Consider the following 19350-nt stretch of genomic DNA (forward strand, 5'->3'; position numbering starts at 1 on the left):
GCTGATAGCTACCTTGAGGAAAAATGTATTATGACAGATGTGGTTGTCCCACCTAGCCATTTTAAGACGAATGTACTAAATCACTCTGGATAGGAGCGTCTCCAAAAGGACAAATGTAACATTTCCTTGCACAATGTTGACTTCAAAATCTATTTTCTGATATCTGGGAGGGAACGTAAGGTTAGTAGAGAGCCTCTTTCATGAAGTGAAATGCTTGGTCGACACACAAGTTGCTTTCCTCCAAAATAAAAGTCCTTTATTGATACAAACACCACACTTTCTTATACACGGTTCTGAGAAAAAATCAAATAATCCCAACCACCAAATCTACTTTGACCAGAAATGTGATTGACATTTAAAATGTTTTCCTAGTAATTTCCAAAATTATTTGTTAAAATTAAAACTACAGAAATACGTCAACTAAAACATTGAAAAATAAATGTCTAAAATTACAAGCAAATACTTCAACAAGCAAGCAGTTCTCCAGGCCCATTGTATTGTAAAAATGAAAATTTAAACAAATCCTCAGCCAAAAACAACTAGTGGTCAACATAGTTAACTTTTTGTGTATGGACAGAAATAAAATCATAGCTGGGGGTAAAAAAAAAAGGTGATGTGTCATTCCCTCTTTTTGGGTGGTAGTGATGTGGGGGAGGGGAAATTGGTGGAGTGCATACAAATAAAATAAAAGCGTGAACACTGCCCAAACTGATGAAATAGACCATTTGATTCAGCCGTGGGGAGCTGCCAACTAATAAGTCCAGGTTATTACTTTAAAGTAAAAAAAATAACCAAATGCACGTAGACATGGAAAAACCATGGATCACAGGACAGCCACCATCGCTTCTTTGGAGAACGCTTGTGAGGTGGTACTATGGGGCTCAGATGGAGGTATGCCGAGGGCGGATTCAGTCTATCTGTACTGGTAGTTCACAGTGGGGTCTCCCCTGCCGTATCCTACTGGGTTGTGGTATGGAGCTGGATTTGCACCATAGCTCTGGTTGGCTCCTGCCTGTGCGTTGTAATTTGACTGATTTCCATAACCTATGGAAGAGGAAGTTGATTAGTGAAACTCTCGATAAAACAGCTTAGGTTACGGTGTACTTGTGATCCCCTTTGCCGAGAATCCATCTTACCGTCGTAACTGTAGTCTTGGCTGGCAACAGCGCTGCCCGTCACCTGGCTGGGGTAGGCAGTGCTGTAAGGATAAACTCCTGCTCCTGCCTGGTTTTGATTGAAGGTCTTATTGCCTTGCCCATAGCCCTGGCCATACTGGTTATAGGCACTCTGGCCAGGGGTGGTCTGGTAGGCCCCTTGGGCCCCCCCACCAACTCCTGGCGGTCCAGGGAAGGTTGACTTGGCCTCCTTTTTGACAGGGGCTTTGGGAGCTGGAGTAGGGGTGGAGTAGCCTCCATCATTCTGGTAGTATGAACCGTAGGTTCCTGCAGCTGCCACGCCTGTAGTGCTGGCCGCAGGGACTTCAGTAACGGTGCCAGCAGCCGCAGCGCCACCATTTGCTCCACTATTGTAATAATCTAAAAGAAAGAGGCATTAGATTAAGAGGGGGTTTTGTAGAGAGTTCCACTGGTGTCACACCCATGCTTGTGAATATTAATACATTGCATTTTCAAGAAAGTGAAGCGTTTCACTAAAATTGTAGTACCACATTATTGTATGGGATATCACATTTATTTTTTAAAAACATACAAGACTATTTTTACTTCACAATCATAATGCAGAATGTCAAAATCATTATTGTGCAAGTATCAACAGCGCTGTGGTTCTTTCATGCCTAAAGGTGCCTCACGTGTGAGGTAAATGAGGGGCACTGTGAACATTGTCATTTTCAAAGTAAGACTAGCATGTAACCACCATCATGCATCAATAGCCACAATTGAGCAATTCTGACATTTTAATAAAAAACTGCAAATATTCAAAGCAGCCTTATGATCCATAACAAAATGCAAAAAAACCAAAAAAACATTGACAATGAGGTGATTGATAATACATTTTCAGACAACAAAATGAAATAAGACCGTTCACATCAGAAGAAAAAAACTTTTTTTTTGTGTGTAGACATTCAAGACAGATGGCCAACAATGGGATCAACTCCCCAGTCTGACCCACTCCAATGTGCATGTCATCACAGTGGGCCATTATCCATCAGCCAACCATAATGCTCTGGTCTCAATTCCACTAAGGAAGGCAGTCTATTGGGAAAGTGTGGCTGTGTCTTTTGGCATATCCAGGTGTCCAGGAACGTCCCAGGGTTGGCAGAGGGTATGGAAGGTGACCAAAGGCAACATGCACTCACTGGCCTCCCATCTCTCTAGGCGTTGGGACATGAGTCGTAGCGGGTAAGCAAAGGGACAGTTCTTTCCCGGGGGAGTGATTGGAGTTCATGTTGCGGGAACACTATAGTTTGCTCCTCTTTCTCTACATTTTGTTTTGATTTAAAAGATTGGGATGATCTATGTAGCAAACTCGTGGTAGCCATAGCAGTCTGAGACAAAGTCACCTAAAGAATGAGACAGAGCAGAGAAGGAAAAATGGAATTAGATTGGTTTGTTTTTTGCCATAAAAAGTGGCATGTGTCAATGACTTGGTCAAATTGTTTTCAAACTGCTTTTTTGTTTGTTGGGACTTTTAGATTTCTCTGCTCCTGTCACGCTCAAGAAGGTGGTTCCTCAGAACAGGCTGCTGGTGGGAGGGGGGAGGGTCTTTCATATGGGGGGGGGTCAAAGTGATATAGATTGAGTCCTGTGGCTTAACAAAGCAGAGAAATGTAAAATCATAATCAAACCAGGAATAAGAGCACTCAAGTTTCTTCTTTGGTAGTTTGTTTAGATGACATTCAATGGCATACGCTCCAAAAACAAAGATACTTTAATTATAGATTTTTAAAAAACTTTTCCAGGTCTTGTATTGTTGGAAACCTCCAGATGTATGCCACTAACTCTCCACCAAGATGGCTGAGCATGTTGTGCTCTGATCAAACCACACTGAACTTCTGCTCATCTTACAATGCGTATAGAGTGAGAACTCCTCTTGTAGTGTCCTCATGATAAAGGTGGACATATCAAATAAAAACCAGACTAGGAGTCGCAAAACTATTCCAGGGATTGGAAGATGAGGATAAGGGAAAATCAATACTCACTATAGCCTCCAGAGTTTCCATTGTTCCCATATCCATAACTTCCATAGCCACCTGAGGAGTTAAGCAAACCAACCATTACATTTTTCAGCTGATGTGAGATGTTGCCTACCATTTAATGTTGAAGAACAGTATTTACAGCATAAAGTCAATTCAGGGACAGAATACACAATAATTGCATGTAGTGCCTTCAGAAAGCACTCACACCCCATGACTTATTCCACATTTTATTGTATTAGAGCCTGAATAACAATTTTATTAAATTTCTGACCTGACAGTCTACACACAATCAGCCATAATGACAAAGGTAAAACATGTTCATGGACCCCCCAAAAATATATACATACACTAATTTACATAAATATTCACACCCCTGGGTCAATACATGTTAGAATCACCTTTGGCAGCGATTACAGCGGAGAGTCTTTCTGACAGCTGAGAGTCTTTCTGGGTAAGTCTAAGAGTTTTACACACCTGGATTGTACAATATTTGCACATTAAAAAAAATATATATATTCAAGCTCTGTCAAGTTTGTTGTTGGTCATTTGTTAGTCATTGCTAGACAGCAATTTTCAAATCTTGCCAAAGATTTAAAAGCTGATTTAAGTCAAATCTGTAACTATGCAACTCCGGAACATTCAATGTCTTCTTGATAAGCAACTCCTGTGTATAGCTGGCCTTGTGTGTTAGGTTATTGTCCTGCTATCGTCTCCCACTGCCTGACGGAAAGAAGTCAACCAGGTTTCTCTCTAGGATTTTGTCTGTGCTTAGCTCCACTCAGTTTCTTTTTTTATCCTGAAAAACCCTGTTCTTAAAGATTACAAGAATATCCATAACATGATGCAGCCACCACTATGCTTGAAAATATGGAGTGTTACTCTGTATTGGATTTGCCCCAAACATAACACACTGTATTCAGGACAACGTTAATTGCTTTGCCACATTTTTTGCAGTATTAGCTTAGTGCCTTGTTGCAAACAGGATGCATGTTTTGGAATATTTTTTACTTTGTACAGGCTTCCTTTTCGCTGTCAATTAGGTTAGTGTTGTGGAGTAACTACAATGTTGATCCATCCTGAGTTACTCCTATCACAGCCATTAAACTCTGTACCTGTTTTAAAGTTACCATTGGCCTCTGAAATCCCTGAGCGGTTTCCCTCCTCTCTGGCAACTGAGTTGGGAAGGACGCCTGTATCTTTGTAGTGACACGCCATCCAAAGTGTAATTAACAACTTCACCATGCTCAAAAAGACATTCAGTGTCTGCTTTAAAAACAATCCATCTACCAATAGGTACCCTTCTTTGAGAGTCATTGGAAAACCTCCCTGGTCTTTGTGGTTGAATCTGTGTTTGAAATTCACTGCTCGACTTAGGAACCTAACAAATAATTGCATGTGCGGGGTACAGAGATGGGGTAGTTAATCAAACATTTTACATTGGGGTAATGTGTTGGCCAGTGACGACAAAATAAATGTTATCAATTTTAAATTCAGGCTGTAACAAAACGTGGAGAAATTAAAAGGGTGTGAATACTTTGAGGGCACTGTAGGTAGCATATAGCTCTGTTTTACCTTGACCATAGCTGCCACCATTATTGAACCCTCGGCCCCTCCCCCTGCCACGCCCTCTACCTCTGCCCCTGGGAGTGGCTGCCGGGTCACCAGTCGGGTCACCCATCATGCCAAACCCATGCTGTTGGAGAAAACACGAGGACTAAATTGACAGACAGTTCAGCAGCAACCATCATTACTCAGTTAATTTATTTTACAAACAATAGCAAGCAAAGATATACAGTAAGGCAGAGGGAATCTTACCATTGGGAGTTTCTTCTTCTTGGCTGCCTCAGTCACAGAGCCCTCTGGGAAGAGTTTGTCCAGGGCTGCCAAGGCAGCATAGGCCTTGGCCACCTTCTTATTGGAGCCAGTCCCTTGGAACTTCTGTTCGTCTATCTCCACCTGGAACAGGAGGAAAGACAGGTCAATACATAGACTCAGGCAAGAACAGGATAAAGCATGGGACCAAGAATTTGTGTCAAAGCCAAGCTCATGTTGTTATTGTCAATGTTTAAAAGGACAAGTTAACTTTATTTGAACCAAATTTGAGATATAAATTGTATGTTGCTATAGAAGTGTCCAGACACCGTTTTGAGAAATGTACCTCACCAATATACTTCCTTGTTGCTCGTTCTGCAGTATGGGAGCCACAGATAAACATGAACAAAACTCCAAAAACACCCAAATGTAATGTAAGAAACGACAAAGCTCTCAGTATAGTGATGCAGGGGTAAATTCTCAAAACCAAGCCAAATAAATGAAAAAAAATCTAAAAATTGACACCTCTATAAAATTGACATGAAATTGAGATTTGGTGCAAATAAAGTAAACTTCTCCAATCATTGAAGCAGCTGGATATGAACGGTTTGATTCTAAAGGCATCAGTCTGGTTGCAGTGTGGATGGGCACTTCTTCCACTCCTGAGACACTAACCTCCATGACGAAGCGTTTGTCGTGGCTGCCTCCGGTCTCTGAGATGAGCTCATACTTGAGGCCGCGCCGCTTCTCATTTAGCTCCATCACAGGGTTCTTCCCATGTTTGGTCAGGATTGGTCCCTGTTGACGAGCACTCTTAAGACAAAGAGAGACAGACATTTCTCTGTAAACAAGACCAATACAAGAAACTGGAGTCAAAACCGAGCATAGTGTCCAAAAACAGTGTTTTGAGTTCTACTCAGAGGACCCATACCTCTGCACCGTCTGTGGCCTCCACACTGTCCGCCCCTGTGGCTGCGGTGTCCATCGCGATGGGAGTGATGCAGGGTTTCACCTCCTCCACAATGGCCGTTGCCACCTCAGTCTTCACTGGCTCAGCAGTCTTCAGCTCCACACCTGTGGGGAGGCCCATGTCCTGGAGGACCTATGATTGGGCCAGGCAAAAGATTGGAAAGGAAAATATGTGAAGCGCAGCAGACAATAGTTACAATCTTCAGATTTCATGACAACACACCAAACGCTTAGAACATCTACACCATTTACCCCATACACCCACTCACCTTGACAGCAACGTGAAGCTTGGCAGTGCGTTTGGATGGGCCTGAGGCTTCAAAGCTCTTGCCGTCCACCTCCACAGCCATGGTGAAGACTGGTACGTGCACCGGGCCAGTTTGGGAGAGGAGTTTATACTGCAGGCCAGGCTTCAGCTGGTTCAGCCTCATCAGAGCATTCATGGCCTGGGGAGGCTCCGACTTCTCATCTGGGGCTAGTGAAGATTAGGATTAAAAAACACTGCCACTTAATAAATTGTTTTGATCCAGCCAAGGGTGAAATTAAAAAGAGTAGCCGAATTTGCATGCTAAAACTGAAGAACTGCGCTGAACAGGAAGAACTAAGCAACACCTACATTTCTTTTGCAGCTTCTTTTTTTTCTTGTTTGGGCTTTTGTCCTCCCCTCCTTCCTCCTCCTCGATAGGCCTCTTCATTGGTGGGGCGTAGGTTGTACTGGGGGGGATTTGGACTGCAACAAAAACACAGGGACTGCTGAGCCTTTCCAAAAAATGGACACTAAGTTGTATGCACACGTCTGCAGCCTGGCTTACCTGTATAGTCAATGGGGGTCTCGCTCCTGGGTTTCCGGGGCATTTTGGAGGGAAGGGGGTCCATCCCTAGCACTTTGTGAAGCTGTCCGAAGGCAGACAGCCTTAAGGCATGCTGAAAACAGATGAACAGGTGGTGATTGTTTACATTCACTACAGCCACCATAATCACACCCTGTCGTTGGTGTAGATATAAAAAACAAAACAAAAAAAAACAAAACAAAAAACACTTTCACCCCTTTTTCTCCCCAATTTTGTGGTATCCAATTGGTAGTTAATCTTGTCTCATCGCAGCAACTCCAGGATGGACTCGTCCTCCAAAACACGACCAACCAAGCTGCACTGCTTCTTGACACAATGCCTGCTTGAGCGGGGCAGTGCCTTAGACCACTGCCCCACTCAGTAGGCCCTGTGGGTATAGATGTGACTCACCTGGGCACTCTGTGTGAGGTCCTCCCTCTGCTGGAGGTCCAGGTGGCCAATAGCATCTGTCAGCTCCTTCTCACATGGATCACAGATTCCAGCACCATCTAAAAACAAACAGGCAAATTATTACATATTTTGGCTTGTGATGTGGAATTACTACATTAAGCAGAGGTGGGAGAACATGTCCTCTCCACTCTTTGAGACTACTCACCAGCCATGAGGATTCCAGAAGCCAGACACTCCAAAACTCTTCGCAGAGCCTCACCTGCTCCCATTGGCCGGTTCCCTGTGCCAATTGCCTTCTCACACAGCAGCTCTATTGGCTAGAGGGGGTGAAGGGAAGAAATGTTAATGTTTGTATTTTGTCCAGACGTTTGGCAAATTGGATAAAACGTCTGTAAATAAGAAACTGTTGCAGTTTGATATACTAAGCCCCTTAAATAAATTCCCATCTTACACATCAAACCTGACCACTGTAATTAGAATGACATTTCTCAAACCAAATGTCAGGAGTCAGGGGGCGTTCGAAAGAACCAGCTGGCAGAAAATGCTGCTGGTGACTCACCCATCCATGCAGTGGGGCCCAAGTGGGGACGCGGGAGCACAGGTCCCTCAGGATGCGGATGACGATGACGCAGGACCTCAGCCCATTGGCCCTGGCCTGGAGACACAAGCAGGGAGGGGGTGGAGGGAGAGGGAGCCTTAGTCAAACAAGAACTCACAAAAAACACGAAGCAGCAGCTACATCAAAAAGCCACACAGACTAACGGCTCTGCTTTGTCATTATTGTGGTACAGTGTGGGAAAAGTGCAGCATGAATCTGATATTTGTTCTGTCTGTAGATGTGGTTATTGAATTTAATAGACAACTCCATTTGTGTGAAGTAAAAAGCAGATTTGATCAGTGGTACTGTAATAGGTATGACAGGGTGGTAATTGTTGAGCAATTGTGCTTCTTGCAGCTCCGTATCAAATGTGTCAACTTGTGATTCTGTTAAATGATTAGAGGGAGAAGGGGAGTCAATGTAAAGCCAAATGCTGACATGGAAAAATGTAGGACAATGACAGTATTTATAATGTGCTTAGTTTAATGAGAGGCGATACCTTACAGTAGCTCTAAAGGTTATTGTATGGGGTATACCAGGGGCCTCATTTATAACCATTGCGTGAATTTAACAGTAAATATTTGCGCCATTTCTGAAAAGACTGCACACAGACAAAAAGAGCTTTATAAAAACTTGGCGCCATTTTCCCCATTAGAAATCAGACCAGTCATAAAAATGTTAAAAAGTGTGCACGTTAACGAGCAGGATATGTCCAGCTGAAAAACGCACACATTTCACATTTTATGACGACAATAATGCGCTTATTTGCTGTATACTAGAATTGTAATTAGGCAAAGACAGTATCTAAATAGCAATAGCGACTTGATCAAATGTCTTGTGTTGGCAGAATGTTTTCTTTTGTAGTGACATTTGCTGTATCTGACTGTTTCTGAAAGCCAAAATCAACTGCAAATTGTTGTGGACCTGTAAACAGATCGTTGAATGCAATAATGTTTTGCATTGACTTTCTCCCCACAAACCTAAATATGTAACAATGCCCACAAGTTCTGAAACACCTACTCTGAAAAAAATAAAATAAATCTAATTGGCCCAATTAAATGAGATGTGACATGGTAATTTATTATATGGCTACTTCAGGAATATGAACTCAACCGTCTTAACATGGCCAGAAATGTTGAGGAATATATTATGCAATGGTTGTTGTAGTAGTATGTATTTAGCTTCTAAATGAAATGTCTACTGGAGAAATTTGACATTACAGTATTCAGACATAGGCCAAGCCTACAAACGTCAACGGAAAGGTGAACAGTCTGTTCTACTGTTAAACAGCGTTTTGGAATGGATCACTGAGCAAAATACTTGAAATAGCTTATTTACTACTGTGACGTAAGTCAAAGGATATGAGCGATGGGAAGAATGGTAGCCTATAATAACTTGTAGGCCTATAGACTATTTCGCAAGTAGCCTATGAAATCACGAGTCAGAAAAGGTGAAGAATTTATTCTGCAATGATCATGTAAGTGAAATAGGATTTTATTTTAGAAAGCAAAGAAAATAAAAACGTTTTGCTCTTCTCACTAATGGTAGATTTTGGCATTATTTTTTAGCTAGGCCACCTGTTTGTTATGAGTAAGAGTCATATTCCCCATTAGCACAAGGCTACCAGTTTCACCTTGCAATGTAATACTTCACCCACTAGAAACTGTGCTTATGCATGGTCTGAAGTTCGTGGAAGGACAGTATTTTTAATGTTAACTTTGGTGCACACATGTTTTAGGGCATATTTTGTGCATAAGCAACGTTTATAAAATGAGGCCCCAGAAGACGGACTAGTGAATGTACATTTTCTAACTAAGGTGCAATATTCCTTTTTTGTGGCACACAGAAAGCTAAAACAGCCAGAGCATGGGGGATTGGAGCCTACACACTCTACAAGAACAGGCTGCAGAGATGGAGCGCTTACAGTTAAGAGTGAGAGATGACAGTTCACTATGATGACTAAGAATCAACATAGTCCACAACGAGGAATCAACCTCAACACAATATGATGGTACAGAAAAGGGTTGTCGATTGATAATATTTGAGAAATATTGCACCCGAGTGTAGCAAGTTAGTTCCACATCTCTGATCAAAATTAAGCAGTGGTTTAAGACAATGGTTGCTTTGAGGGGATTGTTGAACGTCCTTTCTAAAAGCAGCATTGAACATTTTCAATGACACTGCAATCAAACCTGTTAAGTCAGCAGAGCATCTCTACAAGGTAATGACAAAGGTTTCCTTGGAAACGCTATAAAAACCACAGAGTAAGAAGACTACTACAGGTGATAGATACACTTCGAAAGGACATTTAAAAACAACACAGAAAAAAAACGACCAAAGAAAGAAACTGCGTCAAATGTAGAAAAAACTGAACTACTTTAAGACAAATAAAGACAAGATGCAAACCTGGAACCACTTGGCGTGGCGAAGAGACGCCAAGGCAGTAAGGCATTTCTGCCTGTCCAGAACATCCGGGGGATCGTTGACTGATAGCGTTTCTATTGGCGGGTGGAATAAGAAGACAAGGTACAGTTTGACCAAGGGGGGGTTCTGTCACACGGCCAGGGGGAGTAGGCAGCTTTCCCAAACCACAGGCAGGACGGGGAAGGGGAGGGGGACCCCCCCACCTGGAGAACTTAATGGTCTGAACCTCTCAGTGAAACTGCAATTACACTAAAGATATGTAACTTCAACCCACTTCAGAAACTGCTGTTAAGTGGGTGATTTCTTAAGATCACTCCCAGTAGGCCTATATGGAGAAAAATGTGTATGGATGTAAGGTTAGTGGGAGTGAATTATCAAAAGGGAAGTTGTCTCCATTATGTTAACTCAATGTCAACTTGTATACCTCAGCCCAGTTATGAAGTCAGTGCTTTGCTATAACAATGAGAGGTAGAGCCCCTCCCCTTCACCCCTATACTGGGTGTACTGCTTAGCCCCTTCCGAGACAGAGAGCGTCCAGTTGGTCAAAGGTCCAGCGTCCCTAAAAATTGACAAACTAGAAGGCTTGACAGAGAGAATCAGATGCACAAAATTATCAAAACAAGTCCACACTGCAGCAAAACTGATGGCCTTCAAGAGCCAAACTGGGCTTCAATGTTGACAGTTATAGATAAGGCAAGGTTGATACATCCAACTTCCTGTTCAGAACGTCTGAGGGGAACATGGGCCGCCACCGACTAGTACCCTTTCCCATAATATACAGTGCCCTCCGTAATTGGGAAAGTGAAGCATTTTGTCTTCTTTTGGCTCTATACTCCAAACGTTTGGATTTGAAATCCAACAATGACTACGAGGTTAAAGTGCAGACCATTAGCTTGTCTTTGAGGGTATCTATACCGGGTGAACCGTTTAGAAATTACAGCACTTTTAGTACAAATTCACTTGTGTATAAAAGTTGTTCCATGTTTAGCATTTGGTCCCATATTCATAGCACACAATGACTACATAAAGCTTGTGACTCGACATTTGTTGGATGCATTTTCTGTTTGTTTTGGTTGTGTTTCAGATTATTTTGTGCCCAATAGAAATTGATGGTAAATAATGTATCGTGTCGTTTCGGAGTAACCTTTATTATAAATAAGAATACATTTCTAACACTTCTACATTAATGTGGATGCTACCATAATTATGGATCATCCTGAATGAATAGTGAATGATGAGTGAGAAAGTTAGACGCACAAATATATCCCCAAGACATGCAAACCTCTCCCAATTACAATAACAGGGGAGGTTAGTATTTTGGGGTGGTATGATATTTGTGCATCTAACTTCCTCAAATAAAAAAATATATAAAAAAATGCTTCACTGTGCCAATAATTACAGAGGGCACTGTAGGTATTTCTTGCATTTATTATTGAACTTATGACTCCCTCTGCTTCGGACAAACCCCCATGGATTGGATTTACAAAGACTGCGATCACAGTTGTCCCCTGATTTTGACTTTGACTGGGAGAAGTGACATTCAGCCATGCAGAGTCAAAGAGCCCCTGGCGTTATCTGTAACCCGTGTCCTCCCTGCTGATGAACATCAGTCAATAGCCCACTGCTGGGTCTAGTAACCAGAACACTTGACAACACTTTGCAACTCATTTTTGCTGCAATGCAAACCGTTCATCAGTGTTCAGTATAAAACATGCAAACAAAGTGGTGTTTGTTTTTTTGTTATTCTCAGTAAGCCTTCATATAGTTAATGTCTGGACTCCATAGGGAATAGAAAACCTTTTTCAGTCAGTAACTAGCCTTTCTATACTGTGTATTGGGCCATCAAAAATGTACATCACATTAAATGGAACTACGAGAGTCTAAAGAGCTATAAACATAGCATGGTTTCATTACATGACAGTTCCCTCATATCCCCTAGCTCCATTGAAGGCCCAATAAACAATATCTGTCTAGACTGGCTGCCTGCCTGTTTAGTCTCCCTGCCTAAGGGGGCGCTAGTGAACTGTCTGCCCCTGTGTGGCAGCCTACCTCCGGCAGCCTGTTTCTCCACCTCCTCGCGGACCAGAGGGGACGTCATGTTGATAGTCAGGGTCAGGGGAGGCTCCTTGGTGCTCTTGATTACGATGGTGGCTTCACGGATGACCTGAGTGACCTCATACTTGTCCTCTGTGATGGTCTGTCAGGTAGAACAGGAGGAATTGTTAATAAAATAGCCATGTAGTGGCTATCCCACCAAGCAGTCAAGGTCATGTACCCCCAAGCATAAAAAAACCCGATTTGCTACTGAATTCAGTTGTGACTATTCCTCTCAAATGAATGCATCACCCCACAACTGAAATGATGCAGGAGAGTATATTCTCAAAAGAACAAATTCAACTTCACAAAGCCAACTCTGAATATGAAGACACAGAAAACACCAGAAGGTGAATGGACTCACCTTGAGTTGCACAGCCAGGTTGTCTGCCACGTTCTTCAGCAGGGTGATGGTGGGTTTGTCCTTACACAGAAGGACCAGCTCCAGGTCCAGGTCCCCCTTCAGCAGCAAGCCCTTGGCCACCAGGCCCACCCTCATCACCCCACGCAGGGACCGTGTGGCCTGTTCCGACGCCTTGGGTTCACTGGCAGAGGAGACATGGGTACCCAGGTCAATAACTTTTGAAGCTGAAAGTGATGCTGCCTTCAACACTCCAGCCTTGACGGTGCAAAAAGTATTTCTACGCAACGGACATTTTGTACACCATGCACCATTTTGAATACAATTTCCCACTCACTTACCTTTCTTTATCGGACTCGGTTCCGTCTGGTGCAGACTTGACCACCTTTTCCTGCTCATCCAGCCAGTCAGAGACAGCCTTGAGGGCGCGCTCCGTGTGGGACACCATGTTCTGCACACCCTCCAGCTCCTCCTGTGTGGGGTACACAGCGGAGTGCTTGGCCATCACGTGGCGGTCGTCGTTCATGAAGATACGCATGGATCGGTGGCGCAGGGGAGGAGGCTGGATGGGAAAAGAGGAGTTATTTTAAGGAATTGACTTCAGCAGGTCACAATTGTAGTCAGTAAGTGGCTTTGATAGGAAGAAACAGTAATATTGTGATAACCTTCACCCCACTGTAATTCTCAATACAGTAATTTCACTTAGTCAGCTTTCACTGTCCTTACATAATCATCCATGGACTACTGCTGGGTGAGAGTCATGTACAATTAGGAGTGCAATCAAATGCAAGCAGGAGCATGTGTTTGAAATGCCCAGGGCAGTTTTGACTGGCAGCAACCTGAATTACCCTTACAATGGACATTTGTAGGAATGGATTTTTTTATCGGTCTACTTGTATGCCACGTCATTGTTAACTTACAAATAATCTTCTCAATCAATTATGTCAGACAAATAGTTGATTGCTGGCAGAGCCAAATTATTATAGCGGTGAGGCTATTAAAATGTAAGCGCTCCATGTTCACTACCAAATAGAAAGTGTTTACACAAAATAGCCTTCCTAAAAATGTGTGTATAAGAAAAGAGGTACCATAGTTGCTTTGGAGTCTTCGATCCTGTGTATATGGCAGTGATACAAGAACAGGTCCTTCCTGAGAGAACACCAACACTGCTGCTTGGTTCTGCTGAGAACAAAAGGGACATGCTTAAAATGAGCAAAGCAATAAAAGGATGCCAGATTCCCTTAGAGTAACAGATGTCATTTTTTTGCTAATATAAAAACATGGTATTTAAGGGTAACAGAACATAGGGATTTCTTTGAACAGACCTAAGGATGCACCTCCCTAAAGTGGAGGGTGGCTTTGCATGACAAGGGAAATTCCATGCTAATGGAATTACAGACTCCAATTTTTCACTTTAAAATGTATACCAAACAAACCATTGATTTATATGTTTAACAAACCAACAACTATGCACATTGACTGCTTTAAAAAATTTAAACAGGAGTCTCAGCATAATTCAGATACCACGGAATTACCCATAGGCTAAGTGTGCTGAAACAGCAGTAACAAGGGTGTTCCTACTGTAGCCTGTTGCAAACCTGGGTTGTGTTCAGTAGGCACGGAATGGGGGGGGGGGGGGGGGGGAAATAGGACTCAGAGCATCGTTATTGGACAAGGTTGCGCTAAAACGTTTCTCCTGTTTTGAGCTTCACTGTATAAAACCCAGCGCCAAAAGTGATCTGATATCCCCATTGTTGATTTAAAAAAATGGGCAGCTCCATTATTGTAGGCCTACAGATAATGAGCAGGACACCGGTCACATTCTTCCTCCCAAAATTAAAAGATGGGAGAAGTTGGACCAGGGCCGAAGCAGTGCCAGAACACAACTGTAGCACAATCCTTGGGGGAACCAACAGCATCTACTTTCAAAACACTGATTCAATCAGTTTGATTATGAATCAGTCCTGCAGGAGCAGATGCCAGATATGTTAGTGACTAAAACATAGCTCTACCAAGGAAGATTAATTGGGCTACTGCCCCTATATACCAGTATGACTCCGAGAGCAATAACAACCTAAAAAACATTGTTCTTCAGTTATCCGCGAGTTTGAAATTACCATTTCAGAGCCAGTGTACAGTTCTGAATGATGAGGCAAAGGGTATCAGTTACCAGACAGACCTGCTGTACATGCACAGTCCTAAAGCCAAAATGTATTTAACACATGAGCACACTGCAGTTAAAATCTATGAACGGTTCATTGCAGTTGACATCAATTAGAAACTGGCAGTACCCCACGGCTTGAGTCGCTCAGTTCTGACAGTAAACCTGGCTGAGAAGTCATCCAAGGTACACAACCAAACTGATCATTTCTATCATGTGTCAAATCCCTCCATTCGGGAAACTAGCATTGTAATGGCGGCGATATGTGAATGCTTTCATACAGCCGTTACGCCTTAGCTAGTGTAAAACGGCAGGAGCAATTTTTCAACTAACATTTACAAAGTGATAACTTGCCCAATTCACCAAAGTCTCCAAACCCATCGCTAGTTGCAGAAGAAACATTTGAATTTAGAAAATGCGCCGTTATTAAATTACATACATTTTTCCTCAGAGGTATAACAATGTATATGCCGCCATCTTAGAGTATTTTTGTCTCTCATTGTTCAAGACGGGTGGGTGTCCAAAGTTCTGCACGTCGTGTGAGCAAAGCAGAAATAAAGCGTCACTGTAATGACACTCGCCTGTTTTGCTCAATGAGAGAAGACAAAGATACTCTAACATGGCGGCATATACATTGTTGGATTATCTCATGGAGCAACAATGGATTTAAATTTAAAGAACATTTCCCAAATTTAAACGTTCCCCCTACAACTAACAATGGGAGTAGAGACGACAATACTGAGAAGTGACTGGTTTGGATTTCTCCCTGACCAAAATGGCTGCCATTATCAGTACTATTCTGGCACTTTGAAGGTTTATGACATAGATACTATTACATTACTAGAGGGGCTATGGCATCCAGGCTCGATAGCTAGCTAACTACATGACTAGCTGCGGAAAAAAACATTGCCGTGGCTCTACCAACCCAGGGCCTAGCCAAGTACCTTAACTCCATGAGGATGGAGAACAAGCCACACCTTTTTGGGGGGTGGCTTGTTGTTTTGTAGTTTTCTATTCAATGCCATTATAGTATCCATTGACTTAGGACTCAAATTGCAGTTCCTATGCCTTCCACTAGATGTCAACAGTCTTTAGAAATTGTTTCAGGCCTGTATTCTGAAAAATGAGGAAGTAAGAGCAGTCTGAATGAGTGAACCCTAAAGTGTCACAGAGCTTTTTCATGCGCGCGACCGAGAGAGTACCTTTCTTATTTACCTTTTATATTGACGACGTTATTGTCCAGGTGAAATATTATAGATTGTTTAGGCTAAAAACAACCTGAGGAATGAATATAAACATCGTTTGACATGTTTCATTGAACTTTACGGATACAATTTAAATTTTTTGTCTGCGTTTAAGCATGTGGATTACTGAAGAAAACGCGCAAACAAAACGGAGGTTTTTGGATATAAAGAGACTTTATCGAACAAAAGGAACATTTATTGAGTAAATTAATGTCTGCTGAGTGCAACCATATAAAGATCATCAAAGGTAAGGGATTAATTTTATCTCTATATCTGACTTGTGTAACTTCTACTTGGCTGGTTACTGTTTGTAATGATTTGTCTGCTGGGCTATGTTCTCAAATAATCGTAAGGTATGCTTTCGCCGTAAAGCATTTTTAAATCTGACACCGTGGTTGGATTCACAAGAAGTTAATCTTTAAACCTATGTAAAATATGTTTTGTTTTCTGAATTTTTACAATGAGTATTTCTGTATTTGAATTTGGCGCCCAGCAGTTTCACTGGCTGTTGAAGAGGTGGAACGCTAACGTCTCACGTACCCAAGAGAGGTTAAGTACTTTTTCAAGCACTAATATTTATTTTCAATGACCATCAATTTGTAATAGTTCCTATTATGCAATCATTCCTCATCACCACCAGATAGCGGTGTATTGCCACAACCCCATGAAAAAAACAGCTGACTATTCATCACTACCTTACAAGTTCTACTGTGTTGTTTCACTACATACATGGTGATAAGTGAGTACTGATGTAACTTGAGTAGTGATGAGCAGGGTTTGACATGCCTAGTGACAATTTACTACACAATTCCAGCTTAATGACTATTGTATTTTTATTGGGCATCTACTTAATAGCAACAGAAAAGTGTCTTGCATCTGACTGGCTGCTTTAGTGTCGCTATTCGGGATGGCTGTGTGAGGAAAACGGCATGTGAACGGCAGGAGCCTGTGAATGAGGCGATTGGCAACAAAGGTATGGAGGTTATTGCAGAGGAAAATGTCACAATGTAGAACTGCCGCCAGCGCAGGATGCAGCGCTGTGTCTTTCACCCTTCATATAGCTCTTCAGGACTGATTCACGAATGCTCGCAATGTCAGTCTGATGCATTTGTTGCACTTTACACAGTGTGGGTTGGTTGGGTCCAGTGGTTATATAAAAAAAAGTGGGTAATATATAATGACCAAAAATATAAAAATGCAACATGTAAATTGTGGGTACCATGTTTCATGAGCTGAAATAAAAGACAGCAACAAAATTCTGCTATGCACAAAAGGCAGGATTAGATGTAAATTTGCCTGCCATTTGGTATTTCATAAACATGAGCATTTTCTGTTCTCTCAATTTAATTCAAGTACTTTTCCGAGTACCAACCTGAAAAAATGTCTGATTTTAAAGGTATTCCAGTAGTTTTTCAGAGTACCAAATTCAAGTACTTTAAGGCAGCACCTTGTGCAAACCCTGTTGAGAGCAAACCGAATAATCCAATACAAAACTAAATTTATATTGAGCGGTATGTATATGGTTCATTCAGCACCAATCTAAAAAGTTGGGTAAACAGTACTTTCCTGTGGATATTTTGTCTCGAATTTCAAGCAGCTGAAGGACAAACCACTGACAAGTGTATATGTAATTGTATTCAACATTCTGGCTTGTCAGGAACATTTACATGACCATTTGTTACCCAGGGCCTAGCCAGCAGATCTGACCTGCTTGCTTGCTTAGAGTGGCACTAGGGTTGGACAGGCTTCCTGTCTAGATTAAGACACTGTGGCGCCGGCAGAAAATATGGCTTGGTTAAACACACCTCAATCCTGGGATGATAACTGGTTGTACACCAAATTGTCCCATTATCCCAACTGTTACACCAAGAAGACTGAAAGACTGCTTGATTTTAAGTAAACAGATGTTTGTTCTAATGCTAGTTAACAGTAGCCATTATGGAATGGCATGGAATGGCATGTCATTTGAACAACAAAAGGAGCCAATTGGCTGACACTGATATTCCAAAATGGCTGCTGTGGCTTATGCTTCCTGAGGAGGAAAAGGTCAGTTTTCCTGAAAAACTACCAGTTGATCAATGCGACAATTCAGCATATAGAGCAATATTTTGCATGGGCTCTGTGGTGTATTTATCTACACAGGAACGCTGTCTGACCCTAGTCAGTGTTGCTGTAAGCAAGTGGGTAGGATCGGCTGGCTAAGAGAATCCTTCCAGCCGCCATTTTAATTTCAAGCCTTAATTCAGTGCGCCAGTCTGGAATATGCCCCCTGCACTAGTCACACCACGATTAGACTGCTAACTATGTGGGTATAGATAGATAGTTAAATATAAAATGCCATATGTGATCGCCATGATATTGTGATAACATTTTATGAGATTAACGTCAGCTAGCGTGGCTAGCCCAAGATGGTCGTGTCCTCGCATTGTAGCCAACGTTGACTAGCCATAGCTATATAGGCAATAATATATAACAATGGACAAAATCCTGCATTTGCTTTCAATTCCTATTCGCGTATCTTATTTTTTCTCCATAATTTAACGTTAGGTAGCTAGCATGGTGCCTTACGACGTGCTGCCTTGCTTGTGGTTCAAGCTGAGGGAGCGTTCTGAACAAAGAGGGCTGCTGCTAGGCTAATGTTAGCTTGCGAGACGTAATTCGTACAACGGCAAATGAGTGTCACCGGTAATATAGTTGCTTAATTCGTGTTCATAGGGACAGTGGTAATCATTAAATCAATCTGAATAGTATGTGCATCGTTATAAAACACACCAAATAAAACATCCTTCTAGACTTACCAATTCAGCGACGCTTCGCTCCAACTCTCCACGCTGAGGAGCAGAAATGACTACACACACCTGAACAGCAAATTCTGAAAGCTAATTGGGCGAAAGTAGCATGTGACCAAAGAAATAGCCAATCCCGTTTCACCTTTCGATGTCTAGTCTGAAACGTAAAGTACTAGCTAGCTAGTTCACGAGTCAATATCGTACTGTGGGATAATCACCAGCCAATTTCCCAAAATTACATAGATACTATAAATCATTATTTAATGATTAACTCTATACACCATGCCCTGTTTATCCAGGATACAAAATAGTTATCATTTGATATCTGGGGATTCCATTAACGCATGTGACCGAACACACACATTTCAGACAGAAGATGTGGTGGATTTAAACAATAAGGCCCGAGGAGGTGTGGTATATGGCCAATATACCATGGCTAAGGGCTGTGTCGAGGCACTCCGCGATGAGTCGTAGTAAGAACAGCCCTTAGCCGTGGTATATTG

The 19350-nt window shown here is 42.1% G+C and overlaps 1 protein-coding gene across 3 annotated transcripts; it reads right to left on the minus strand.

Annotated features, from left to right (window-relative positions):
• Positions 1 to 230: 230 nt before the first annotated feature.
• On the minus strand, positions 231 to 18917 carry LOC120038447 (interleukin enhancer-binding factor 3 homolog). 3 transcript variants are annotated; one of them, XM_038984200.1, is made up of 19 exons: positions 18857 to 18917; positions 13742 to 13832; positions 12995 to 13215; positions 12657 to 12837; positions 12248 to 12395; positions 10181 to 10272; positions 7736 to 7831; positions 7382 to 7493; positions 7177 to 7274; positions 6748 to 6859; positions 6552 to 6665; positions 6205 to 6410; positions 5898 to 6068; positions 5642 to 5779; positions 4970 to 5110; positions 4727 to 4847; positions 3158 to 3208; positions 1137 to 1535; positions 231 to 1044 (listed from the first exon to the last, which is right to left on the minus strand). In XM_038984200.1, exons 2-19 carry the CDS (start codon positions 13742 to 13744, stop codon positions 914 to 916), a joined length of 2535 nt encoding a protein of 844 aa, XP_038840128.1. In that variant the 5' UTR covers positions 13745 to 13832; positions 18857 to 18917; the 3' UTR covers positions 231 to 913. The 3 variants fall into 3 exon arrangements, with proteins under 3 accessions (XP_038840128.1, XP_038840127.1, XP_038840132.1); XM_038984199.1 differs by having other exon boundaries at positions 13742 to 13835; positions 18857 to 18898; XM_038984204.1 differs by lacking the exons at positions 231 to 1044; positions 1137 to 1535 and adding an exon at positions 1658 to 2518 and having other exon boundaries at positions 13742 to 13835; positions 18857 to 18898.
• Between the last annotated feature and the right edge of the window lie 433 nt (positions 18918 to 19350).

This window comes from Salvelinus namaycush, chromosome 3 (assembly GCF_016432855.1).
Source record: "Salvelinus namaycush isolate Seneca chromosome 3, SaNama_1.0, whole genome shotgun sequence".
NCBI lineage: Eukaryota > Metazoa > Chordata > Actinopteri > Salmoniformes > Salmonidae > Salvelinus > Salvelinus namaycush.

What these genes read in the sequence shown, in the direction of transcription:
- LOC120038447 (XM_038984200.1), bottom strand. An exon ending in ACCTCACACAGAGTGCCCAG is followed by an intron (nt 6,860 to 7,176) that starts GTGAGTCACATC and finishes ATCTGTTTTCAG; the next exon opens with CATGCCTTAAGGCTGTCTGC. An exon ending in TGGAAACTCTGGAGGCTATA is followed by an intron (nt 1,536 to 3,157) that starts GTGAGTATTGAT and finishes TCTTTCTTTTAG; the next exon opens with ATTATTACAATAGTGGAGCA.